Here is a 20,594-nt window from a genome sequence, read left to right as displayed (position 1 = left end):
TAAAACCTGTCTATAAGGTGATCTGTATAACAAAACCTGTCTATAAGGTGATATGTATAACAAAACCTGTCTATAAGGTGTTCTGTATAATAAAACCTGTCTATAAGGTGATCTGTATAACAAAACCTGTCTATAAGGTGATATGTATAACAAAACCTGTCTATAAGGTTGTCTGTATAACAAACACTGTCTATAAGGTGATCTGTATAACAAAGACTGTCTATAAGGTGTTCTGTATAACAAAACCTGTCTATAAGGTGTTCTGTATAATAAAACCTGTCTATAAGGTGATCTGTATAACAAAACCTGTCTATAAGGTGATATGTATAACAAAACCTGTCTATAAGGTGATCTGTATAACAAAACCCTGTCTATAAGGTGTTCTGTATAACAAACCCTGTCTATAAGGTTGTCTGTATAATAAAACCTGTCTATAAGGTGAGTGATCTGTATAATAAAACCTGTCTATAAGGTGATCTGTATAACAAAACCTGTCTATAAGGTGTTCTGTATAACAAAACCTGTCTATAAGGTGTTCTGTATAACAAAACACTGTCTATAAGGTTGTCTGTATAACAAACACTGTCTATAAGGTGTTCTGTATAACAAAACACTGTCTATAAGGTTGTCTGTATAATAAAACCTGTCTATAAGGTCTGTATAACAAAACACTGTCTATAAGGTTGGCTGTATAACAAAACACTGTCTATAAGGTGTTATGTATAATAAAACCTGTCTATAAGGTGTTCTGTATAATAAAACCTGTCTATAAGGTGTTCTGTATAATAAAACCTGTCTATAAGGTGATCTGTATAACAAAACCTGTCTATAAGGTTGTCTGTATAACAAAACCTGTCTACAAGGTGATATGTATAACAAAACACTGTCTATAAGGTGTTCTGTATAATAAAACACTGTCTATAAGGTGATTTGTATAACAAAACCTGTCTATAAGGTGTTCTGTATAACAAAACACTGTCTATAAGGTTGTCTGTATAACAAAACCCTGTCTATAAGGTGTTCTGTATAACAAAACACTGTCTATAAGGTGTTCTGTATAATAAAACACTGTCTATAAGGTGATTTGTATAACAAAACCTGTCTATAAGTTGTTCTGTATAACAAAACACTGTCTATAAGGTGATCTGTATAATAAAACCTGTCTATAAGGTGATCTGTATAACAAAACCTGTCTATAAGGTGTTCTGTATGACAAAACACTGTCTATAAGGTTGTCTGTATAACAAACACTGTCTATAAGGTGTTCTGTATAACAAAACACTGTCTATAAGGTTGTCTGTATAATAAAACCTGTCTATAAGGTCTGTATAACAAAACACTGTCTATAAGGTTGGCTGTATAACAAAACACTGTCTATAAGGTGTTCTGTATAACAAAACCTGTCTATAAGGTGTTCTGTATAACAAAACTCTGTCTATAAGGTGTTCTGTATAACAAAACCTGTCTATAAGGTTGTCTGTATAACAAACACTGTCTATAAGGTGATCTGTATAACAAAACACTGTCTATAAGGTTGTCTGTATAACAAACACTGTCTATAAGGTGATCTGTATAACAAACACTGTCTATAAGGTGATCTGTATAACAAAACCTGTCTATAAGGTTGTCTGTATAACAAACACTGTCTATAAGGTTGTCTGTATAACAAAAGGTGATCTGTATAACAAAACCTGTCTATAAGGTGATCTGTATAACAAACACTGTCTATAAGGTGATCTGTATAACAAACACTGTCTATAAGGTGATCTGTATGACAAAACACTGTCTATAAGGTGTTCTGTATGACAAAACACTGTCTATAAGGTTGTCTGTATAACAAAATCTGTCTATAAGGTGATCTGTATAACAAACACTGTCTATAAGGTGTTCTGTATGACAAAACACTGTCTATAAGGTTGTCTGTATAACAAAATCTGTCTATAAGGTGATCTGTATAACAAACCCTGTCTATAAATTTAATCTGTATAAGAAAGTTTAAACTGGTCTATAAATATAAATTACAAAGCTCAGGTAAACATGTAAAGGTAAGTTCAGGTTAGATGTTATTACCCGGTAGGGACCAAACGAAACGGTTACATTCAATAGTTATATACAACACCATGTACTTGTATCTAAAAGTAGCCTTCAGACTTCAAGAGCCAGTTATCCACGAAATGAAATCCCCAACAAATTTTCACTCTTTTACAGTCTGTCATGCAGTATACAACTATATTTTATTTGTCATCGTTAAGAAGTTATAATTACTCCCAGTATCTTAATGTGTCAGAAAGGCCTAGTATAACAGCAACAAACTTTGTGTTGTTGAATAATATTTATGCAACTTAAAATATGATCAAAGATGATTTTGATCCTATTTTTAGGTGAAATAAGATGCGATTTGTGTGATTTTTGAGAATTGGCAATATCTCTGTCAGTGATTTTCAGATTGACTATTAAATGCTCAATCAATAAGAATAGGCTAGGACAATATTAGGCAAGTTAAACACTTGTATCTGGAATGTTTTTCATAAAGTACTGGTATAGTTTTGTTACTTTCATGGTTTAGGTTGAAGAAGAGGAGGAGGAGGAAGATGACACTCTGACAATACATAATACACAAGTAATGGCAGGATTGGTGGAGGCTGTCGTTATACTCTGGTCCGTCATCAACAACGACCTCAAAAAGGTGAAATCTACAAACAGCATGTCACATGTCACAGAAAATGCATTGACTTTGTTTAAAGCTCCAACTGTAACTGTTAAATTTTCGCAAAATATTTTTTTAGCTGTAAACCCGAGATATTGAATTGAGTTATTGATTTAGAATTTGCTGCTTAATTTTATTTTTAATTTTTTTTTTTATTCCCCCAGCATTATTGCTGCTTAATGCCACTTAACCAGAAGTTTGTTAATATTCTAGCGACAGAACCATACCATCGAGCAGAACTTACAAGCGAAAATCAGTATTGCTGTCGCAGAAATGATGAAATTCTTTGATGTAAGTATACATGTTTCTGTGTCTTCTGATTGGTCGTCTCTGACAAATTTAGTTTTAGCCACAGATGGGATGACCATGTGAGATGGGGGAGATATATTTGTATATATATGTTTAATGGAAATTTTTGTATTTTATCTATTGAAGTTCATTTTATTTCATTTTCAAATTGTATGTGTCAGATCGGACAGGATTTCCCTTTTATAAGCAAATTTCGTTTAAATTTCAATCTGTATTGCCAAAGCATTTTCATGAAATCTCATATGAAATGAAAACTTATTCATGATTCTCTATTTTACTTGTTCTGAAGTGAATGTAAACACAAGACAGTTATTAGGGTGCACAACAGTAAGTATGCAGGTGTGGCACAATCAGGAAAAGAAACCCTAGATTTTTTGTTCTTTTCAGCTTTGTATCCAAATTAGTAAGGTACAAGCACAAACCACTTGCTAATTTCCTTGTGTTACTTGATACTCTAGGTAATAATTTCCTTGTGTTACTTGATACTCTAGGTAATAATTTCCTTGTGTTACTTGATACTCTAGGTAATAATTTCCTTGTGTTACTTGATACTCTAGGTAATAATTTTCTTGTGTTACTTGATACTCTAGGTAATGATTTTCTTGTGTTACTTGATACTCTAGGTAATAATTTTCTTGTGTTACTTGATGATACTCTAGGTAATAATTTTCTTGTGTTACTTGATACTCTAGGTAATAATTTTCTTGTGTTACTTGATACTCGAGGTAATAATTATACCCCCGCAACGTCCGTCCGTCTGTCTGTAGACGCATTTTGTCCGGACAACTCCTCCTAAACCGATGGGCCAATTCCAATGAAACTTCACACAAATATTAATGATCATGTGTAGATGTGCATGCCACTTTATTTTTCTCAAAATTATGGTTGCTATGGCAACTGGTCACTATAAATAGGTTTTCCGATAAGAACCATAACTTTAAGTTTGTCCGGACAACTCCTCCTAAACTGAATGGCCAATTTCAATGAAACTTCACACAAATATAGAGGACCATGTGTAGATGTGCATGCCACTTTCTTTTCTTTCAAAATTATGGTTGCTATGGCAACTGGTCACTATAAACAGGTTTTCTGATAAGAACCATAACTTAAAGTTTGTCCGGACAACTCCTCCTAAACCAAAGGGCCGATTTCAATGAAACTTCACACAAATATAGAGGACCATGTGTAGATATGCATGCCACTTTATTTTTCTCAAAATTATGGTTGCTATGGCAACTGGTCACTATATTACTGGGTTATCTTAGTTAGCCTCTAATTAACAGTTCCAATTCACCATTGGCTCATACAGATTGCGGGGGTATTAGTCAGCCATCCTGGCGACAGTTCTAGTTTTCTTGTTTTACTTGATACTCTAGGTAATAATTTTCTTGTGTTACTTTTTTCAGTTTTAAAATCTTTTTATTCATCCTTTTGCATATTATAAGTACATGAAATACCTAGAAAAAAAACATCAATTATAGTGTTACTTGATACTCTAGGTAATAAAAGATTTGAATCGTAACTTTTCCATCACATGGTGTTTATAGCAGGATGCTTTCTCTGTCAATTTGAGATGTAGCCATATTATATTTTGTTTAAACTGAAAATTGGTGAGTATACATTGAATCAGGAGTGAACGTCAAATTTAGGGAAGTATTTATTAGCTCACCTGTCCGAAGGGCAGGTGAGCTTATGCCATGGTGCGGCGTCCGTCGTCCGGCCGTCCGGCGTCAACTTTTTCATTTAAACAACTTCTTCTCAATAACCAAGAGGCCCAGGAACTTCATATTGGGCCTGTAGCATACTGGGATGAAGGGCTACCAAGTTTGTTCAAATAATTGACCTTGACCTTCATTCAAGGTCACATTTGTCAAATAGGCTATAATCTTCAAACGACTTCTTCTCAATAACCAAGAGGCCCAGGGACTTGATATTGGGCCTGTAGCATGCTGGGGTGAAGGGCTACAAAGTTTGTTCAAATAAATGACCTTTACCTTCATTCAAGGTCACATTGGTCAAATAGGCTATAATCTTCAAACGACTTCTTCTTAATAACCAAGAGGCCCAGGGACTTGATATTGGGCCTGTTGTATGCTGGGGTGAAGGGCTACAAAGTTTGTTTAAATAAATGACCTTGACCTTCATTCAAGGTCACATGGGTCTAATAGGCTATAATCTTCAAACAACTTCTTCTCAATAACCAAGAGGCCCAGGGACTTGGTATTGGGTCTGTAGCATGCTTTGGTGAAGGGCTCCAAAGTTTGTTCAAATAAATGACCTTCATTCAAGGTCACTAAAGGTCGCATTGTTCAAATAGGCTATAATCTTCAATTGACTTCTCCTTAATAACCAAGAGGCCCAGGGACTTGATATTAGGCTTTTAGCATGCTGGGGTGAAGTGCTACCAATTTTGTTCAAATAAATGACCTTGACCTACATTCAAGGTCACAGGGGTGAAATCGGCTTAATCTGTAAACAATAATTTTGCGATAGCCAAGAGCCTCCGAGACCTGATATTAGGCCAATAGAATGCTGGAATGAAGGACTAGACAATTTATTAATATGAATAAACCTAGCTTACTATGATATTTGAATAAAGAGGTAATCAGCATAGTATCTGTAGAAATGACCTCGCTCAACTTCAAAGTTGCTGTAGAGCCAGGTGAGCGATACAGGCCCATTGGGCCTCTTGTTAAATAATTTCATTTGGGAATCATTATTGACCTTAACTCCTCAGAAAGGTCCTGCATTGTGACCCAATAATGATAAACTTGTTTGTAATGTTAAAACACACGGAGTTGTTGAGATTATAATAGTGTTTAATTTTATTGTAGGATCCTGAAGTGTGTGCAGCCCTGGTTAACTTGGCTGGCTTTGTTCCTTACAACTCAGTTCCTACAATCAGGTATGGCTGGAACAGTGAATGTATTACTATCCAGCAACCACTAATATTATACAAAAATATATTTTTTGATTTATTCTGACAGCATTTATTCTGAAGAGCCAAGTGAGCATATGTCGTGGTCTGGCGTCAACTTTTCCTTCCAAAGACATTAAACAAGAGGCCCAGAGTCATATTTGGCTGAAAGGTTTCTAAGATAGAGCCCCACAAAATTTGTGAAAAGACATGACCTTGACCGATTATCAATATCACAGGTGTCAACTTTGTTAAAAATTTCAAATGACTTTTTCTCACAAACCAAAAGTCCTATAATCATGAAATTTTGCTGGTATGTTTCTAGGACCACCTTTAGTGTGCATTTGATATTTTAGCTGGATTGAACTTGTTGATATAGTAGGAGTAGGGGCTAATAGTTTTTCTATTAATACTAACCAGAAGCAGATACCGGTGGTATGACATATATACAGCTTGGTGGATAAAGAAACTGGTAAGATGAGTAAAAGTGCCCTCATATCCCATCGGTAGTCGGAGAAACATTTGAAACTAAAGAATGGTTGATGCTAATGGGAAAATTTCGTCACACAAGTACAATACTGAAAAGGTCTGGCAGCTCAACGGCCAACAATTCAAACCATTCCAGGATCTCCTTTTCTTTACAATGTTGAAGTAAAACATCCTCTTTGAAATCAGAAATTTTGTGGTTGATGCAAACTGAAATAAATCACATGTCCTATATATTGAATGAAAACGTTTCCAAGACTTTCATCACAATATGTTTCTGAAAAGTGCTGTCGCTTGAGGGGGGAAAACAGCATGCATGGGCGTATATGGCATTGCAGAACAATATAGAGATGTTGACTAAAGATCACATCATTTTATTTGATGAGTTCCAAAGACAAAAAAAGACAGATTTCAGCATCAATTCTGGGATAATAGTAATATATAAAACATAAGTAGTAATATTCTATTATTTTTATGGCATCAAAGATTTAATAAAAAAAAATACATTTCCCTACAAGTTTGGCAAAAAATGGAGATGTGAAATTGAGAAAAAGTGTTTGAAAAGTGCTTGAATTTTGGGATAGAAAAATCTGTCTGAACTATGGCCCCTTAAAAGTTGCAACAACAAAAAAATATGTCTATAACTTCTTTGTCATATTCACCAGAAATAATTCCAATATCATGGTCTGTTTTCCATTACAGCCTCATGACCCAGGGGTTTCACGTTTGCCCCTGGGGAGGGGCTAAACTTTACTATAGTTTATATAGGGAAATCACATTTTTGAATTTAATTTATTTTATTTCTATTGGAATTCATTCTAATTTTGTAAACATTGTCAGCATGGGATGACAGTTTGATGACATGCACATGTTGGCCCTGACTGACCCCCAGGGGCTGATGGGCGGGGCTAAAAAGGGCCAAATTGACTAAAACTTCAAAAATCTTCTTCTCTACTCTCAGATATGCTGGAATCAAACACTCTTCATAGATGGAAGGGTCTTAAGGTGCTTTACCAAAATTGTAAATTTCATGACCCAGGGGTTTCACGTTTGCCCCTAGGGAGGGGCTAAACTTTACTATAGTTTATATAGGGAAATCACATTTTTGACTTAATTTATTTTATTTCTATTGGAATTCATTCTAATTTTGTAAACATTGTCAGCATGAGATGACAGTTTGATGGCATGCACATGTTGGCCCTGACTGACCCCCAGGGGCTGATGGGTGGGGCTAAAAAGGGCCAAATTGACTAAAACTTCAAATATCTTCTTCTCTACTCTCAGATATGCTGGAATCAAATACACTTCATAGATGGCTGGGTTTGAAGGTTCTTTACCAAAATTGTGAATTTAGGACCCTGGGGTCTCAAGTTTGCCCCTGGGGTGGGGCTAAACTTTACTATAGTTTATATAGGGAAATCACATTTTTGACTTTTATTTCTATTGGAATTCATTCTTATTTTGTAAACATTGTCACCATTGTGTTACTATAGTTTATATAGGGAAATCACATTTTTGACTGATTTGTTTTGATTTCTATTGGAATTCAAAAAGGTTCATTTAAATAAACTGAAATATTTCAAATCTCAGGTGACCGTTAAGGCCCATGGGCCTCTTGTTCATTTAAACAACTTCTTCTCAATAACCAAGAGGCCCAGGAACTTCATATTGGGCCTGTAGCATACTGGGATGAAGGGCTACCAAGTTTGTTCAAATAATTGACCTTGACCTTCATTCAAGGTCACATTTGTCAAATAGGCTATAATCTTCAAACGACTTCTTCTCAATAACCAAGAGGCCCAGGGACTTGATATTGGGCCTGTAGCATGCTGGGGTGAAGGGCTACAAAGTTTGTTCAAATAAATGACCTTTACCTTCATTCAAGGTCACATTGGTCAAATAGGCTATAATCTTCAAACGACTTCTTCTTAATAACCAAGAGGCCCAGGGACTTGATATTGGGCCTGTTGTATGCTGGGGTGAAGGGCTACAAAGTTTGTTTAAATAAATGACCTTGACCTTCATTCAAGGTCACATGGGTCTAATAGGCTATAATCTACAAACAACTTCTTCTCAATAACCAAGAGGCCCAGGGACATGGTATTGGGTCTGTAGCATGCTTTGGTGAAGGGCTCCAAAGTTTGTTCAAATAAATGACCTTCATTCAAGGTCACTAAAGGTCGCATTGTTCAAATAGGCTATAATCTTCAATTGACTTCTCCTTAATAACCAAGAGGCCCAGGGACTTGATATTAGGCTTTTAGCATGCTGGGGTGAAGTGCTACCAATTTTGTTCAAATAAATGACCTTGACCTACATTCAAGGTCACAGGGGTGAAATCGGCTTAAATCTGTAAACAATAATTTTGCGATAGCCAAGAGCCTCCGAGACCTGATATTAGGCCAATAGAATGCTGGAATGAAGGACTAGACAATTTATTAATATGAATAAACCTAGCTTACTATGATATTTGAATAAAGAGGTAATCAGCATAGTATCTGTAGAAATGACCTCGCTCAACTTCAAAGTTGCTGTAGAGCCAGGTGAGCGATACAGGCCCATTGGGCCTCTTGTTAAATAATTTCATTTGGGAATCATTATTGACCTTAACTCCTCAAAAAGGTCCTGCATTGTGTCCCAATAATGATAAACTTGTTTGTAATGTTAAAACACACTGAGTTGTTGAGATTATAATAGTGTTTAATTTTATTGTAGGATCCTGAAGTGTGTGCAGCCCTGGTTAACTTGGCTGGCTTTGTTCCTTACAACTCAGTTCCTACAATCAGGTATGGCTGGAACAACGAATGTATTACTATCCAGCAACCACTAATATTATACAAAAAATATATATTTTGATTTATTCTGACAGCATTTATTCTGAAGAGCCAAGTGAGCATATGTCGTGGTCTGGCGTCACCTTTTCCTTTGAAAGACATTAAACAAGAGGCCCAGAGTCATAGTTGGCTGAAAGGTTTCTGAGATAGAGCCCCACAAAATTTGTGAAAAGACATGACCTTGACCTATTATCAATATCACAGGTGTCAACTTTGTTAAAACTTTCAAATGACTTTTTCTCACAAACCGAAAGTCCTATAATCATGAATTTTGCTGGTAGGTTTCTAGGACCACCTTTAGTGTGCATTTGATATTTTAGCTGGATTGAACTTGTTGATATAGTAGGAGTAGGGGCTGATAGTTTTTCTATTAATACTAACCAGAAGCAGATACTGGTGGTATGACATATATACAGCTTGGTGGATAAAGAAACTGGTTAGATGAGTAAAAGTGCCCTCATATCCCATCGGTAGTCGGAGAATCATTTGAAACTAAAGAATGGTTGATGCTAATGGGAAAATTTCGTCACACAAGTACAATACTGAAAAGGTCTGGCAGCTCAACGGCCAACAATTCAAACCATTCCAGGATCTCCTTTTCTTTACAATGTTGAAGTAAATCATCCTCTTTGAAATCAGAAATTTTGTGGTTGATGCAAACTGAAATAAATCACATGTCCTATATATTGAATGAAAACGTTTCCAAGACTTTCATCACAATATGTTTCTGAAAAGTGCTGTTGCTTGAGAGGGAAAAACAGCATGCATGGGCGTATATGGCATTGCAGAACAATATAGAGATGTTGACTAAAGATCACATCATTTTATTTGATGAGTTCCAAAGACAAAAAAAGACAGATTTCAGCATCAATTCTGGGATAATAGTAATATATAAAACATAAATAGTAATATTCTATTATTTTTATGGCATCAAAGATTTAATGAAAAAAAATACATTTCCCTACAAGTTTGGCAAAAAATGGAGATGTGAAATTGAGAAAAAGTGTTTGAAAAGTGCTTGAATTTTGGGATAGAAAAATCTGTCTGAACTATGGCCCCTTAAAAGTTGCAACAACAAAAAAATATGTCTATAACTTCTTTGTCATATTCACCAGAAATAATTCCAATATCATGGTCTGTTTTCCATTACAGCCGTACATGCCTATCCAAGTTGAAAAAGATGTCGGTGGATAGTGTTGCAGAAGACTACAGCTGTTATCTGGATGCCCTTTGTAAGTGGGACAAGGTGGTCAACATTCTGGACCTAGTGGACGAGTGGCTGACCGAGGGACTACAACAGGACGGTGCTACCTCACAGACACCAACTGTCAAGGTATGTGTGTTCTAGTCGTTGGGACAGTTTATAGCAGAGAGAACTCCCCTCACAGACACCCACTTCTAAAGTATGTGTTTTTCTAGTCATTTGGGCAGTTTACAATAGAGGGAATTCCCCTCACAGATATCTACTCCCAAGGTATGTGTGTTCTTGTTGTTGGGCCCAGTTAGCACTAAAGAATTCCCCTCACAGACACCTACTTCCAAAGTATGTGTTTTTCTAGTCATTTGGGCAGTTTACAATAGAGGGAATTCCCCTCACAGATATCTACTCCCAAGGTATGTGTGTTCTTGTTGTTGGGCCAGTTAACACTAAAGAATTCCCCTCACAGACACCTACTGTCAAGGTATGTGTGTTCTAGTCGTTGGGACAGTTTATAGCAGAGAGAATTCCCCTCACAGACACCTACTTCCAAAGTATGTGTTTTTCTAGTCATTTGGTCAGTTTACAATAGAGGGAATTCCCCTCACAGATATCTACTCCCAAGGTATGTGTGTTCTTGTTGTTGGGCCAGTTAACACTAAAGAATTCCCCTCACAGACACCTACTGTCAAGGTATGTGTGTTCTAGTCGTTGGGACAGTTTATAGCAGAGAGAATTCCCCTCACAGACACCTACTGTCAAGGTATGTGTGTTCTTGTTGTTGGGCCCAGTTAGCACTAAAGAATTCCCCTCACAGACACCTACTTCCAAAGTATGTGTTTTTCTAGTCATTTGGTCAGTTTACAATAGAGGGAATCCCCCTCACAGACACCTACTCCCAAAGTATGTGTTTTTCTAGTGGTGGGAGAGTTTACAATAGAGGGAATCCCCCTCACAGACACCTACTCCCAAGGTATGTGTTTTTCTAGTGGTGGGAGAGTTTATAATAGAGGGAATTCCCCTCACAGACACCTACTGCCACGGTATGTATTTTCTAGTGGTGGGAGAGTTTATAATAGAGAGAATTCCCCTCACAGATACCTACTCACAAGGTACATGTATACATGTTTACTGTTTTGTGGTGCTGATTTCTTCGGGGTCTATCTTTGGAGGAAATCATAAAGGGAAAAATATTTCTTATTCTTATTCATAATTATTGTGCTTTGTTTATGCTGTTGTAGATATTTTGTGTCAGTGATCTGAATATGAATAAAAAGAGATAAAATGTATAAAGATGTCATCTTATTCTAGCATCTGTGTTCACACTAGGACAGAGATTAGAGACACACATATTACATTTTCTACCTTTGTAATTTGCAAGAGCATAAATCTTTACGTACAGTTTATGTATTTTTTAGGTGGGAAAGAAGACCCGAAAGAGTGTTGGGTTTATTGTACCACATGTACCAGCACCAACACTTGGGATAGATTTTGTGACCTACATGTTGCGGAGCCCGATATGTCGTCCCATCCTCACAAGTCATGTTAACGAACTTGCACAACTTCAGACTAAACTAAAGACTGCATGGGTAAATAGCAGATGTAGTGCTCTCATACAGTGTTCACAATAAATGTTGGGAAAAGTTATTGAAATATCTTCTACAGTGTTTTCATTTAGAACCGGTCGCCGGCCAAATTGACCGGTTAGTAAAACTGAGGTTCCCTGTTCGAAGTTATACAAGAGATAGTTAAAATCATGCTTTTTTTGTATCAGAAATTGAAACTAAATATGTGTAAATGCCATCTCCTTAGCCACCAATATGAGTTCTTATTTCCTTGTTGAGTGAGTGTTTTTGACAAATCTTGATTTACTGAGCTTTGTAGTTACAAGTGGTGCCAAGATTAGACAGACTATCCACATACAAGCAAAACCATAATTCTAAACTCAAACTGATTAAACAGTGTCAGTATATAGACACAGAGACCCCTAAAACTACAATAATAGGACCAGGTGTTCCTGAAGAGTAAGTACCTCCTGTTTCAGTGATGATACCCCCCATCATATGATATCACATTCTCAAAATGAAAACTTTATATATAGGTGGTGATATTATGAGCATTAGTCAAGGGAGATAATTCTGTGTTATCAACAGACATGTGTGGAGCAGGGTCTATCTGAAGCGTCCAATACAGAACCCGTTCCCGATGAGCTGCTGACTGCCTGTTTTAGTCTCTACTGTAAGCTAGTGGGCATTCTCCATGAGTCGGTAAGTCTTCCATACGTACTGGTAGAGTTCAGGCCCTGTATCTGAAAGTGTATTAAGTAATCAAACTGTCTGCTTGTTTGTCAACATATTTCTTTCCAGAGATTATCTCATAAATTAAAAGTCAAAAGGAAATCTCTGAAAGTTTGTGTTGATACACTGCATATGAAGATTTCAATATGCAGAAGCTTACAAATAGTACTGTACTATTTTTTGCTTTGATATGCAGGCCATAAAAAGTTATGGAAAAAGATCTGCAGTTTTCTCATTGTCTTTGAAAAGTCTCTGGAATAAAATATGAGTTACTGTACATGAAAAATAAATTAATAAATTCCCCTTTTTGACCGTTTGGTAAATGTACCATTAAGGGGCTGCACTGGCAGAGTGGTTAAGGTGTCCCGACACTTTATCACTAGCCCTCCACCTCTGGGTTGTGTATTCAAAACCCACGTGGGCCAGTTGCCTGGTACTGTCCGTAGGTTGGTGGTTTTTTATACGGGTACTCCGGCGTTCCTCCACCCCTCAAAACCTAGCACGTGCTTAAATGACCCTTTTACGCAGATTCTTACAGAAGTTTGCAAACAAAATTTGTTTCATACCCCGATGAAACTAAAAAATAATTGACATCAACGCTTATATTTAAATTAATTTTTGAAAATGATTTTCTAATTTAAAACATGTTTTATGTACAATTTTACTGGTTTTAAATGGGATTCTTTTTCTCATATCAATACGCAACGTCAATTGTCATATTTTGACGTCACATTTTTCGCGCCATTCTCTGAATTTCTTTCATAGAAGAATGAAAAGAATTTTTTGACCAATCACATTTGAGTATTTACCATGAAAACAAAGAAAAATTAATTATAGGACGATAAACAACATAAACCAAACTAAATCAAACCATTGATGGAAGTCTTTACTCCATTCATAGATACTACCTAAAGGTAGATGAAGGTAGTTTATCTCGGATGATGGATTAGACTGACCAGTGTTAGATATAACTCTTTATCTTGTGTAGAATTAAATGATCAAAACACTGGTCACAGTAGCAAATTAAGTGACATTGTACAAAAAAAGGCTTGTCAATATCTTTGAAATCAGAATTACTTTGTTTTGGCTTGTAAAATTCTTAGGGGGAAGTATTAGGTCCAGATCATGATAGCTGTATCTGTAATGAGGACACTCGGGGTTTACATTTACACTGTACACAAAAATGTTAATCTAATTTATGGCTGATTTCTTTGGATGAGGAGGTATTAACTAATTATAGCTACTCAAACGTATATCCATAATTCAAATGTAATTTTTTTTTCTGCAGAATACAAAAAATGACGCCACCTCCATATTTGAGGAATTATTTTCTTGGGCAGATGTACATCTCCTACCCAGTCTCGGCAACCAGGAAAAGCTGGCCGACATGACTTCCAGGAAGCGTACACTACTTTCTTTGACAGATACGTTTCTCTTGCCAAGCCCTGACCCACAGGATACACTGACAGACATGTCCAGGAAGCGTACATCTAGGACAGGCCGGACAGAGCTCTTTGACACTGGCTACATCTGTCTTAGAGATGATTCTGGCCGCTGGAGGTGATTTCCTCCTGATAGGGGTAGGAGATACAAGTTTCGCTGTACACCTCGCCAACTTCTGTGTTCTTTGTCTACAGACAGGTAAGGGCCATTTCCCGATCTACTTTTGTGTGAATTCATAAGAAGGGTTGTGTATTTCTATCTGCAGATTTTTCCTGTATACCAGGAATTTGTATGATCAGATTTTACTCTATACCAGGAATTTGTATCATCAGATTTTACTGTATACCAGGAATTTGTATTCACATTATACTGTATACCAGGAATTTGTATTCAGACTAAACTGTATACCAGGAATTTGTATCATCAGATTTTACTGTATACCAGGAATTTGTATCTTCAGATTTTACTGTATACCAGGAATTTGTATTCAGACTAAACTGTATACCAGGAATTTGTATTCAGATTTTACTGTATACCAGGAATTTGTATCTTCAGATTTTACTGTATACAGTGCAACTTCCGAAAACCGAACCTTCTAAAAACCGAACACCTCTGAATACCGAACGAATTGTCATTGTACGGAATTGGTCCTTCTTTATTATAGTATTAAAAAACTTCCAAATACCGATCCCTCTGAATTCCGAACACCGGTCTGATTTTGTGTCCGGTTCCTGTTAAAATATACCAAAAATTACTTCTGAAAACCGGCCTTACCTGAGCGATTATGACACGAGGTCAGGCCAGTCAACCGTGAAACAACAACTGTGACAGGTATTGTGTGAAGCCTTATTGTCTCGGGACCTACGTAGGTGATTTGTACAGGTATCCAATATATACCCCAAGGGTGCATTATGACCGAAGGCCTAGTGTATAATCAACACGACAATTATGAAACAATGCCACACTTCATTGAAGCGCGTCGGTTCGTTTATTTTCTCAATGCAAGTAGAGCTAGAAGCCTGAGTTTCGCATTTAATTTAAATGAGGCCCAAAAGGGGTTGTTTTCGTAAAGAAGCCCGTGATGTTTTTTTTAGACAACAGCGATGTTGGAAATACGACCAGTATCATCTGATCAATTGTAATTGATATTGAAACAAAACATCTTCACGCCCTTTAATATTATTTGATGTGTAAAATATTCTGTATCGGACTATTGGCCCCATCCACATGACGAAGCTTCACCGGATGTAACAAAATGTAGGCCGATCGTAAAGTGTAGTTGTACATGTGAAAATACTGTTTAAAACTATTGTTATAGTCATTTGCCTTTCTTATATATTCTGCAATATAAACATTGATTAACTTTCATAATATGCATATTATTCAGACAATCCAAATTGTCTAAGTTTTGTAATCGGGTGCATTCTAATAAAACATCGTTCAACCAATTATATCCGGAATTTGACCGGTCATTTTTCAATCAACTTCTCCAAACCGAACCCTCTATAAACCGAACAAATAGTCATGTCCCATGCATGTTCGGTTTATAGAGGTTCCACTGTACCAGGAATTTGTATTCAGACTAAACTGTATACCAGGAATTTGTATCATCAGATTTTACTGTATACCAGGAATTTGTATCTTAAGATTTTCCTGTATACAAGGAATTTGTATTCACATTATACTGTATACCAGGAATTTGTATTCAGATTTTACTGTATACCAGGAATTTGTATTCAGATTTTACTGTATACCAGGAATTTGTATCTTAAGATTTTACTGTATACCAGGAATTTGTATCATCAGATTTTACTGTATACCAGGAATTTGTATATCTATATACTTTTGTCGTTTACTCCCTACTATAAACATCTCCCATATCGTTGGGCCTAACTTAGAATTCAATGAAAACGTAAGTTTTGTCGTAGGACAAACATAGTCCCGTATACGGTATTCAACAGATAAATTTTTTTGATGATAGCTTCTTCTGAATCCAGAGTATTCATGAATGAAGCATACAGGTTTACAATAAATTGTGTACATGATCATGTGTACATACAGGTGTTCTTCATACAGTTGTTGTTGAAGTCTTGACATTCAAAATTCTTAAAAAGTGTATTTTGGGTTTTTAAACTGTGATTTGTGATTTCACATGGAAACTTTTCCTATAAATAGTTTCTTAAAAATACACTATTAGTGTTGTGATTTTACAACTTCACATTGTTCTCACATTGTATCAGTTAGAAAAATCTGTGAGTCAACACTTCTCTGTTGGAATGAGGAAAACCATTGTAGTTTAACTAAAACTTCCCTGGAGGTATCTTCTCATATTCTCCAGTGTGGATGATATATAACGAAATTTACCTTCCAGACGAGTCCCTGTCTGCCTTGTCTTCTGTGATGAACTGTCTGTGTAGTGTCACAGCTCACATTCTCCTGCAAGGAACCACTGCTCATCGCAACAGTATCGCTGCTTATCTGGGTAAAGTCTTTGTAGCCATAGCAACAGCCCTACTGAAGGAGAAAGACCATGTGGCAAAGGTCAGTGCTTGGGCCTCACCTTCACTTTAAAGACTTGGAAAATAATTTGTTTTTAAAGATTAAATAGGTGATGACTGTTTACGATAAATTTAAAACAGATAAACAAGACTTTAATAATTATTTTTGAAAATTCATACTCTTACTCAAAATCGTCTTCTTTTGTTCTTCATTGCACATCTTTCTGTGATTTCTAATTCATTCTGTCGTTCCCAGTAAAAAGTTTGGGGGTTATTGCAGGAAAAATGTATTATCAAACAATAGATATGTTTCATTAAAATTAAATATGGTGGACATTTACTAATACATGTACTAGTCTTTATTGCAAGAGGATTAAATTGTTGCAATGGCTCATTATCTTTTTAATTTGAAGTGAATAAACAATTAATTATATCCCAAAGATAGTCTATGATCATACTCCACTTCTGTATTTGGTGTGTTACTTTCAGTCTTATCAGTGATCATTTTTGAACACAGTCATTATTTTTTCATGTATTAGTGTCACATAAATATATTTCTATACCTAAATTCTCTATTTCAGCAATTTCGGATATTAAAACTTCATATTCAGCTCCATAAAGGTAGAAAAAGTGTTATGAATGTTTTACCAAATATAGGTTTTAACACATGAATCACTACCCTGAATTATCAGTGACATTTTTGTGTTTGACAGTTGTTGCCAGGGGTGCGGAATCATTTAATGGAAATTTTCAGCCTTGTATACGGCAGTCCTCTGATGGATAATGCTACACTAAGTGAGATCATGGCCACAGTTATTGGAGCTCTGTTTGGAGAACTTGTCCACACAAGTCAAAAGGTTAGTTATTTGTCTAAATGATTAGAAAGTTTAATATATAGGTAAAAGGTTCTTAAATTTAAAATATTTCAGCCACAGAAGTCAAGACCATGTTGCTTTTGGGGTAGCATTGTCCCCAACATTTCTCTTTTAAAACTTGTGTTAATTATTAAGATGTGTGGCTCAAAAAGTATAAGTATATGTTAGATCACATAATGAATATCTCAACACACTTTTCATTGACGGAATATCAATCAGAATTCATGGTCTAGTGACTCTGGAAATAAAGAATACATGCTCTGGGAATCTGGACTTTAAATGTTTTTTTTTTTTGTTGTTTTTTTTTTTGTATTTTAGGTTAAAACTGAAAAAGATTTTGAGAAATTGACACAAAATCTTTACTGCTCTTTCAGTTGACTTATCAATCAGTTTAGAGCCCATTTGGAATAAATTCTTGACTGCATCAAATTTATCTTGATCACTTTTCAGAAAGAGTAATTTTGGGTAAAAAATGTCTTATTTTTACTTCATGATATATGTATCTGCATGGCTTCAATTTCAGTTCGATTTGGAAGAAACCAGTGGTGATCTTACACAGTTACCCCCCTTGTCTGGTTGGCTGTGTGATTCAGTGTGCAAGAAAAACTATATAGCAAAGTATGTACGGTAACCAGGTTCTCCTCAGATTTATGTGCCAGTCTGCATTGTGATAAGATATTTGCTCCCAGTTTGAGGCTAATTTAATTGATCAGCAAAGATGCCACATTTGTGTCTTTAGTCAATTTCAGAACTAAATATAGAGTTTTCATTCCGGGTACAGTTTATATTTTCTAGTGTTATGGTCATTTGTTAAACTTTTAAGAATCTTAATTATGTCTTTCACAAAAACTATGTGACCAAAATGGAAAGCTTTGCTTAACTCAAAGAAATTTGAAAAAGATCACATGATGTCATCAAATTTTTTAGCAAAAGTGACAAATCTCTTGTTGTCCCTCAATAATTGTTAAAGCCATTTACTTTTTTTTTCTTTAAACATTTCTTTAGTATAGACAAAATGCATATTGCAGAATCAATAAATCTTAAAAGTTCCAAACATTGCCTCGGTTAACAGCGCATGCATCCGTGTCGTTCCAACTACTTACTGGTTGTATAGTCTAGTAATCTTATGTTTACAGACATTTTGTTGCTGAGTTGACCAAATGTTTGGAGTCGGACTCTGTAGATGATCTACACAGCCTGCACGGTGCCATCCACATGCTAGGGTCCATTGCTAAATGTAAGTATCTGGTATGGATAATGCATGTAGTAGTTATCTCAAATCTGAGTCCAGTTCAATGGGACAAAATTGTTTGTCTATGTCAGATGTTTATACAGACCTCGAAAATCTTTGTCATGGCTTACTAGTTAGTAGAATAATATCCTTAGAATAAGATCCTTAGCTCAGGCTTTAAAAAAAAAATCTCATCCAATTTGTCCTGTTTTTTTGGACTAAAATCAACAAAACTGACCCTGTTGGCACGTATCATAACATGAGATAGACATGCTGAAGAGGAGGGTTTCTACTAGTACCATTATCTTAGATTCATTGCTAATGAGGTCAATACACCACTGACCCATCCTAGTAATAAATAATGAGGTCAGTACACCAATGACCTGCCCTAGTAATAATGAGGTCAATACACCACTGACCCGCCCTAGTAATAATGAGGTCAGTACACCACCGACCCGCCGAAGTAATAATGAGGTCGGTACACCACTGGCCCGCCCTAGTAATAATGAGGTCAGTACACCGCTGACCCGCCCTATTAATAAATAAATCAGGATATCACCCTTAGCAACCCCATATCATCACACATCTTCAGTTTTGTGATCTTTTGGAGTGCATTGCTATCTTTTGTCAAGCGTTTAATATATTACATATCTCAGGGTTGGATACAATCTATAGCTGACTATCAGCTTTTAGACATTGATGTGTGATGTAGAGAAGTTATTCATTCTTGCTTCCTTTCTGTCCTTTGCCCTTTGTCTGACATCAATAGATCATCATCACTACTTACTGCATTCCTATGACTATTAACTGTAACATTGGAAGATTACATGTGGAATCTGAAGAAAATCAAGTGAATTCACTTGATTGTCATTATTTTTTGTAGTACTCTTTTATTGAAAGAGTTGTTGAATTATTTATCTATTATTACTTTATTTGTATATTTACTGGTCCAATCAATTATGTGGTGAGAGAGAGAGTATATTACCGAAATGAGTACTTTATCAATTTTATTTAAAGACAAAATATGCAAGTAGAATGAAAGTGAAAAAAAAAAAAATATGTAGCGTGGAAATATATGAATGACGTGTGCAAGCCCTACTGTGAGAGGACATATTTGTAATATCAACATGTTTTGCTAGAATAAAAAGATTTTAATAAAAAAAAAAAAAAATACATGGAATCTGTAAATCTCCATTTTAATATGTACATCTCATTTTCAATGATCACTTTATGGAAGCACAGTGCTGTAGTGGTGGGCTGTGTGATTGAAGGGTTGCTAGTTCGAGTATAATATTTTACTTCATTGTGTTATAATAACATGGCAGTCAAAGAAATGTGATGTGTAAGCTGTTAGCAGGGAATGGCAGCTCCGGCTGTATGCTCCCCAGAAAGTTGAGAAAGACAGGTGGTGATTGAAGGCCCAATAAGCATGAATAATGATTTATGAATCGCTTTGAGACAGCTGTGATGAAGTGGTATATAAACTCTTCAAATTATTATCAATATATTTTCAATCTGATTTTACAAAGGTAAACCCAAGATACCTGGAATGAAGGAATGTTGGCTTGCAGTTCAGAATCAGTCGGATAAGATGAAGCGGGACCAAACCGACGAGGAGGATGTGAGAGAGACGTAGGTTTATTATAGAGTTAGAGGCCATAGAAAGTTTTAACAAACCCTGTATGTACTATAATGTCGTATGGAGGAGAAAGGGCTGTCATTAGTACCTTAGGCTGAAGGATTTAGTTTATTTAGTACAAGTATGTGTGGGTTGGGGAGTGGGAGTTAAAATGATATAA

The 20,594-nt window shown here is 35.9% G+C and overlaps 1 protein-coding gene across 2 annotated transcripts in view; it reads left to right on the top strand.

The window, feature by feature from the left end:
- The window catches only part of LOC117322332 (condensin-2 complex subunit G2-like), a 39,708-nt gene extending 23,007 nt beyond the window's left edge, over window positions 1-16,701 (top strand). For both annotated transcript variants that reach the window (XM_033877192.1, XM_033877193.1), the window contains exons 16-23: window positions 2,567-2,686; window positions 2,921-2,998; window positions 5,851-5,921; window positions 10,406-10,586; window positions 11,870-12,040; window positions 12,605-12,718; window positions 14,037-14,389; window positions 16,563-16,701. In XM_033877192.1, the coding sequence (XP_033733083.1) occupies window positions 2,567-2,686; window positions 2,921-2,998; window positions 5,851-5,921; window positions 10,406-10,586; window positions 11,870-12,040; window positions 12,605-12,718; window positions 14,037-14,312 (1,011 nt within the window). In that variant the 3' untranslated portion in view covers window positions 14,313-14,389; window positions 16,563-16,701. The remainder of the gene's footprint in view (window positions 1-2,566; window positions 2,687-2,920; window positions 2,999-5,850; window positions 5,922-10,405; window positions 10,587-11,869; window positions 12,041-12,604; window positions 12,719-14,036; window positions 14,390-16,562) is intronic.
- Window positions 16,702-20,594: the final 3,893 nt, after the last annotated feature.

The sequence above is a fragment of the Pecten maximus genome, chromosome 2 (assembly GCF_902652985.1).
Source record: "Pecten maximus chromosome 2, xPecMax1.1, whole genome shotgun sequence".
Taxonomy (NCBI): Eukaryota; Metazoa; Mollusca; class Bivalvia; order Pectinida; family Pectinidae; genus Pecten; species Pecten maximus.
The sequence above is the reverse complement of the archived record's forward strand: the minus strand, read 5'-3'. Positions and strand labels throughout refer to the sequence as shown.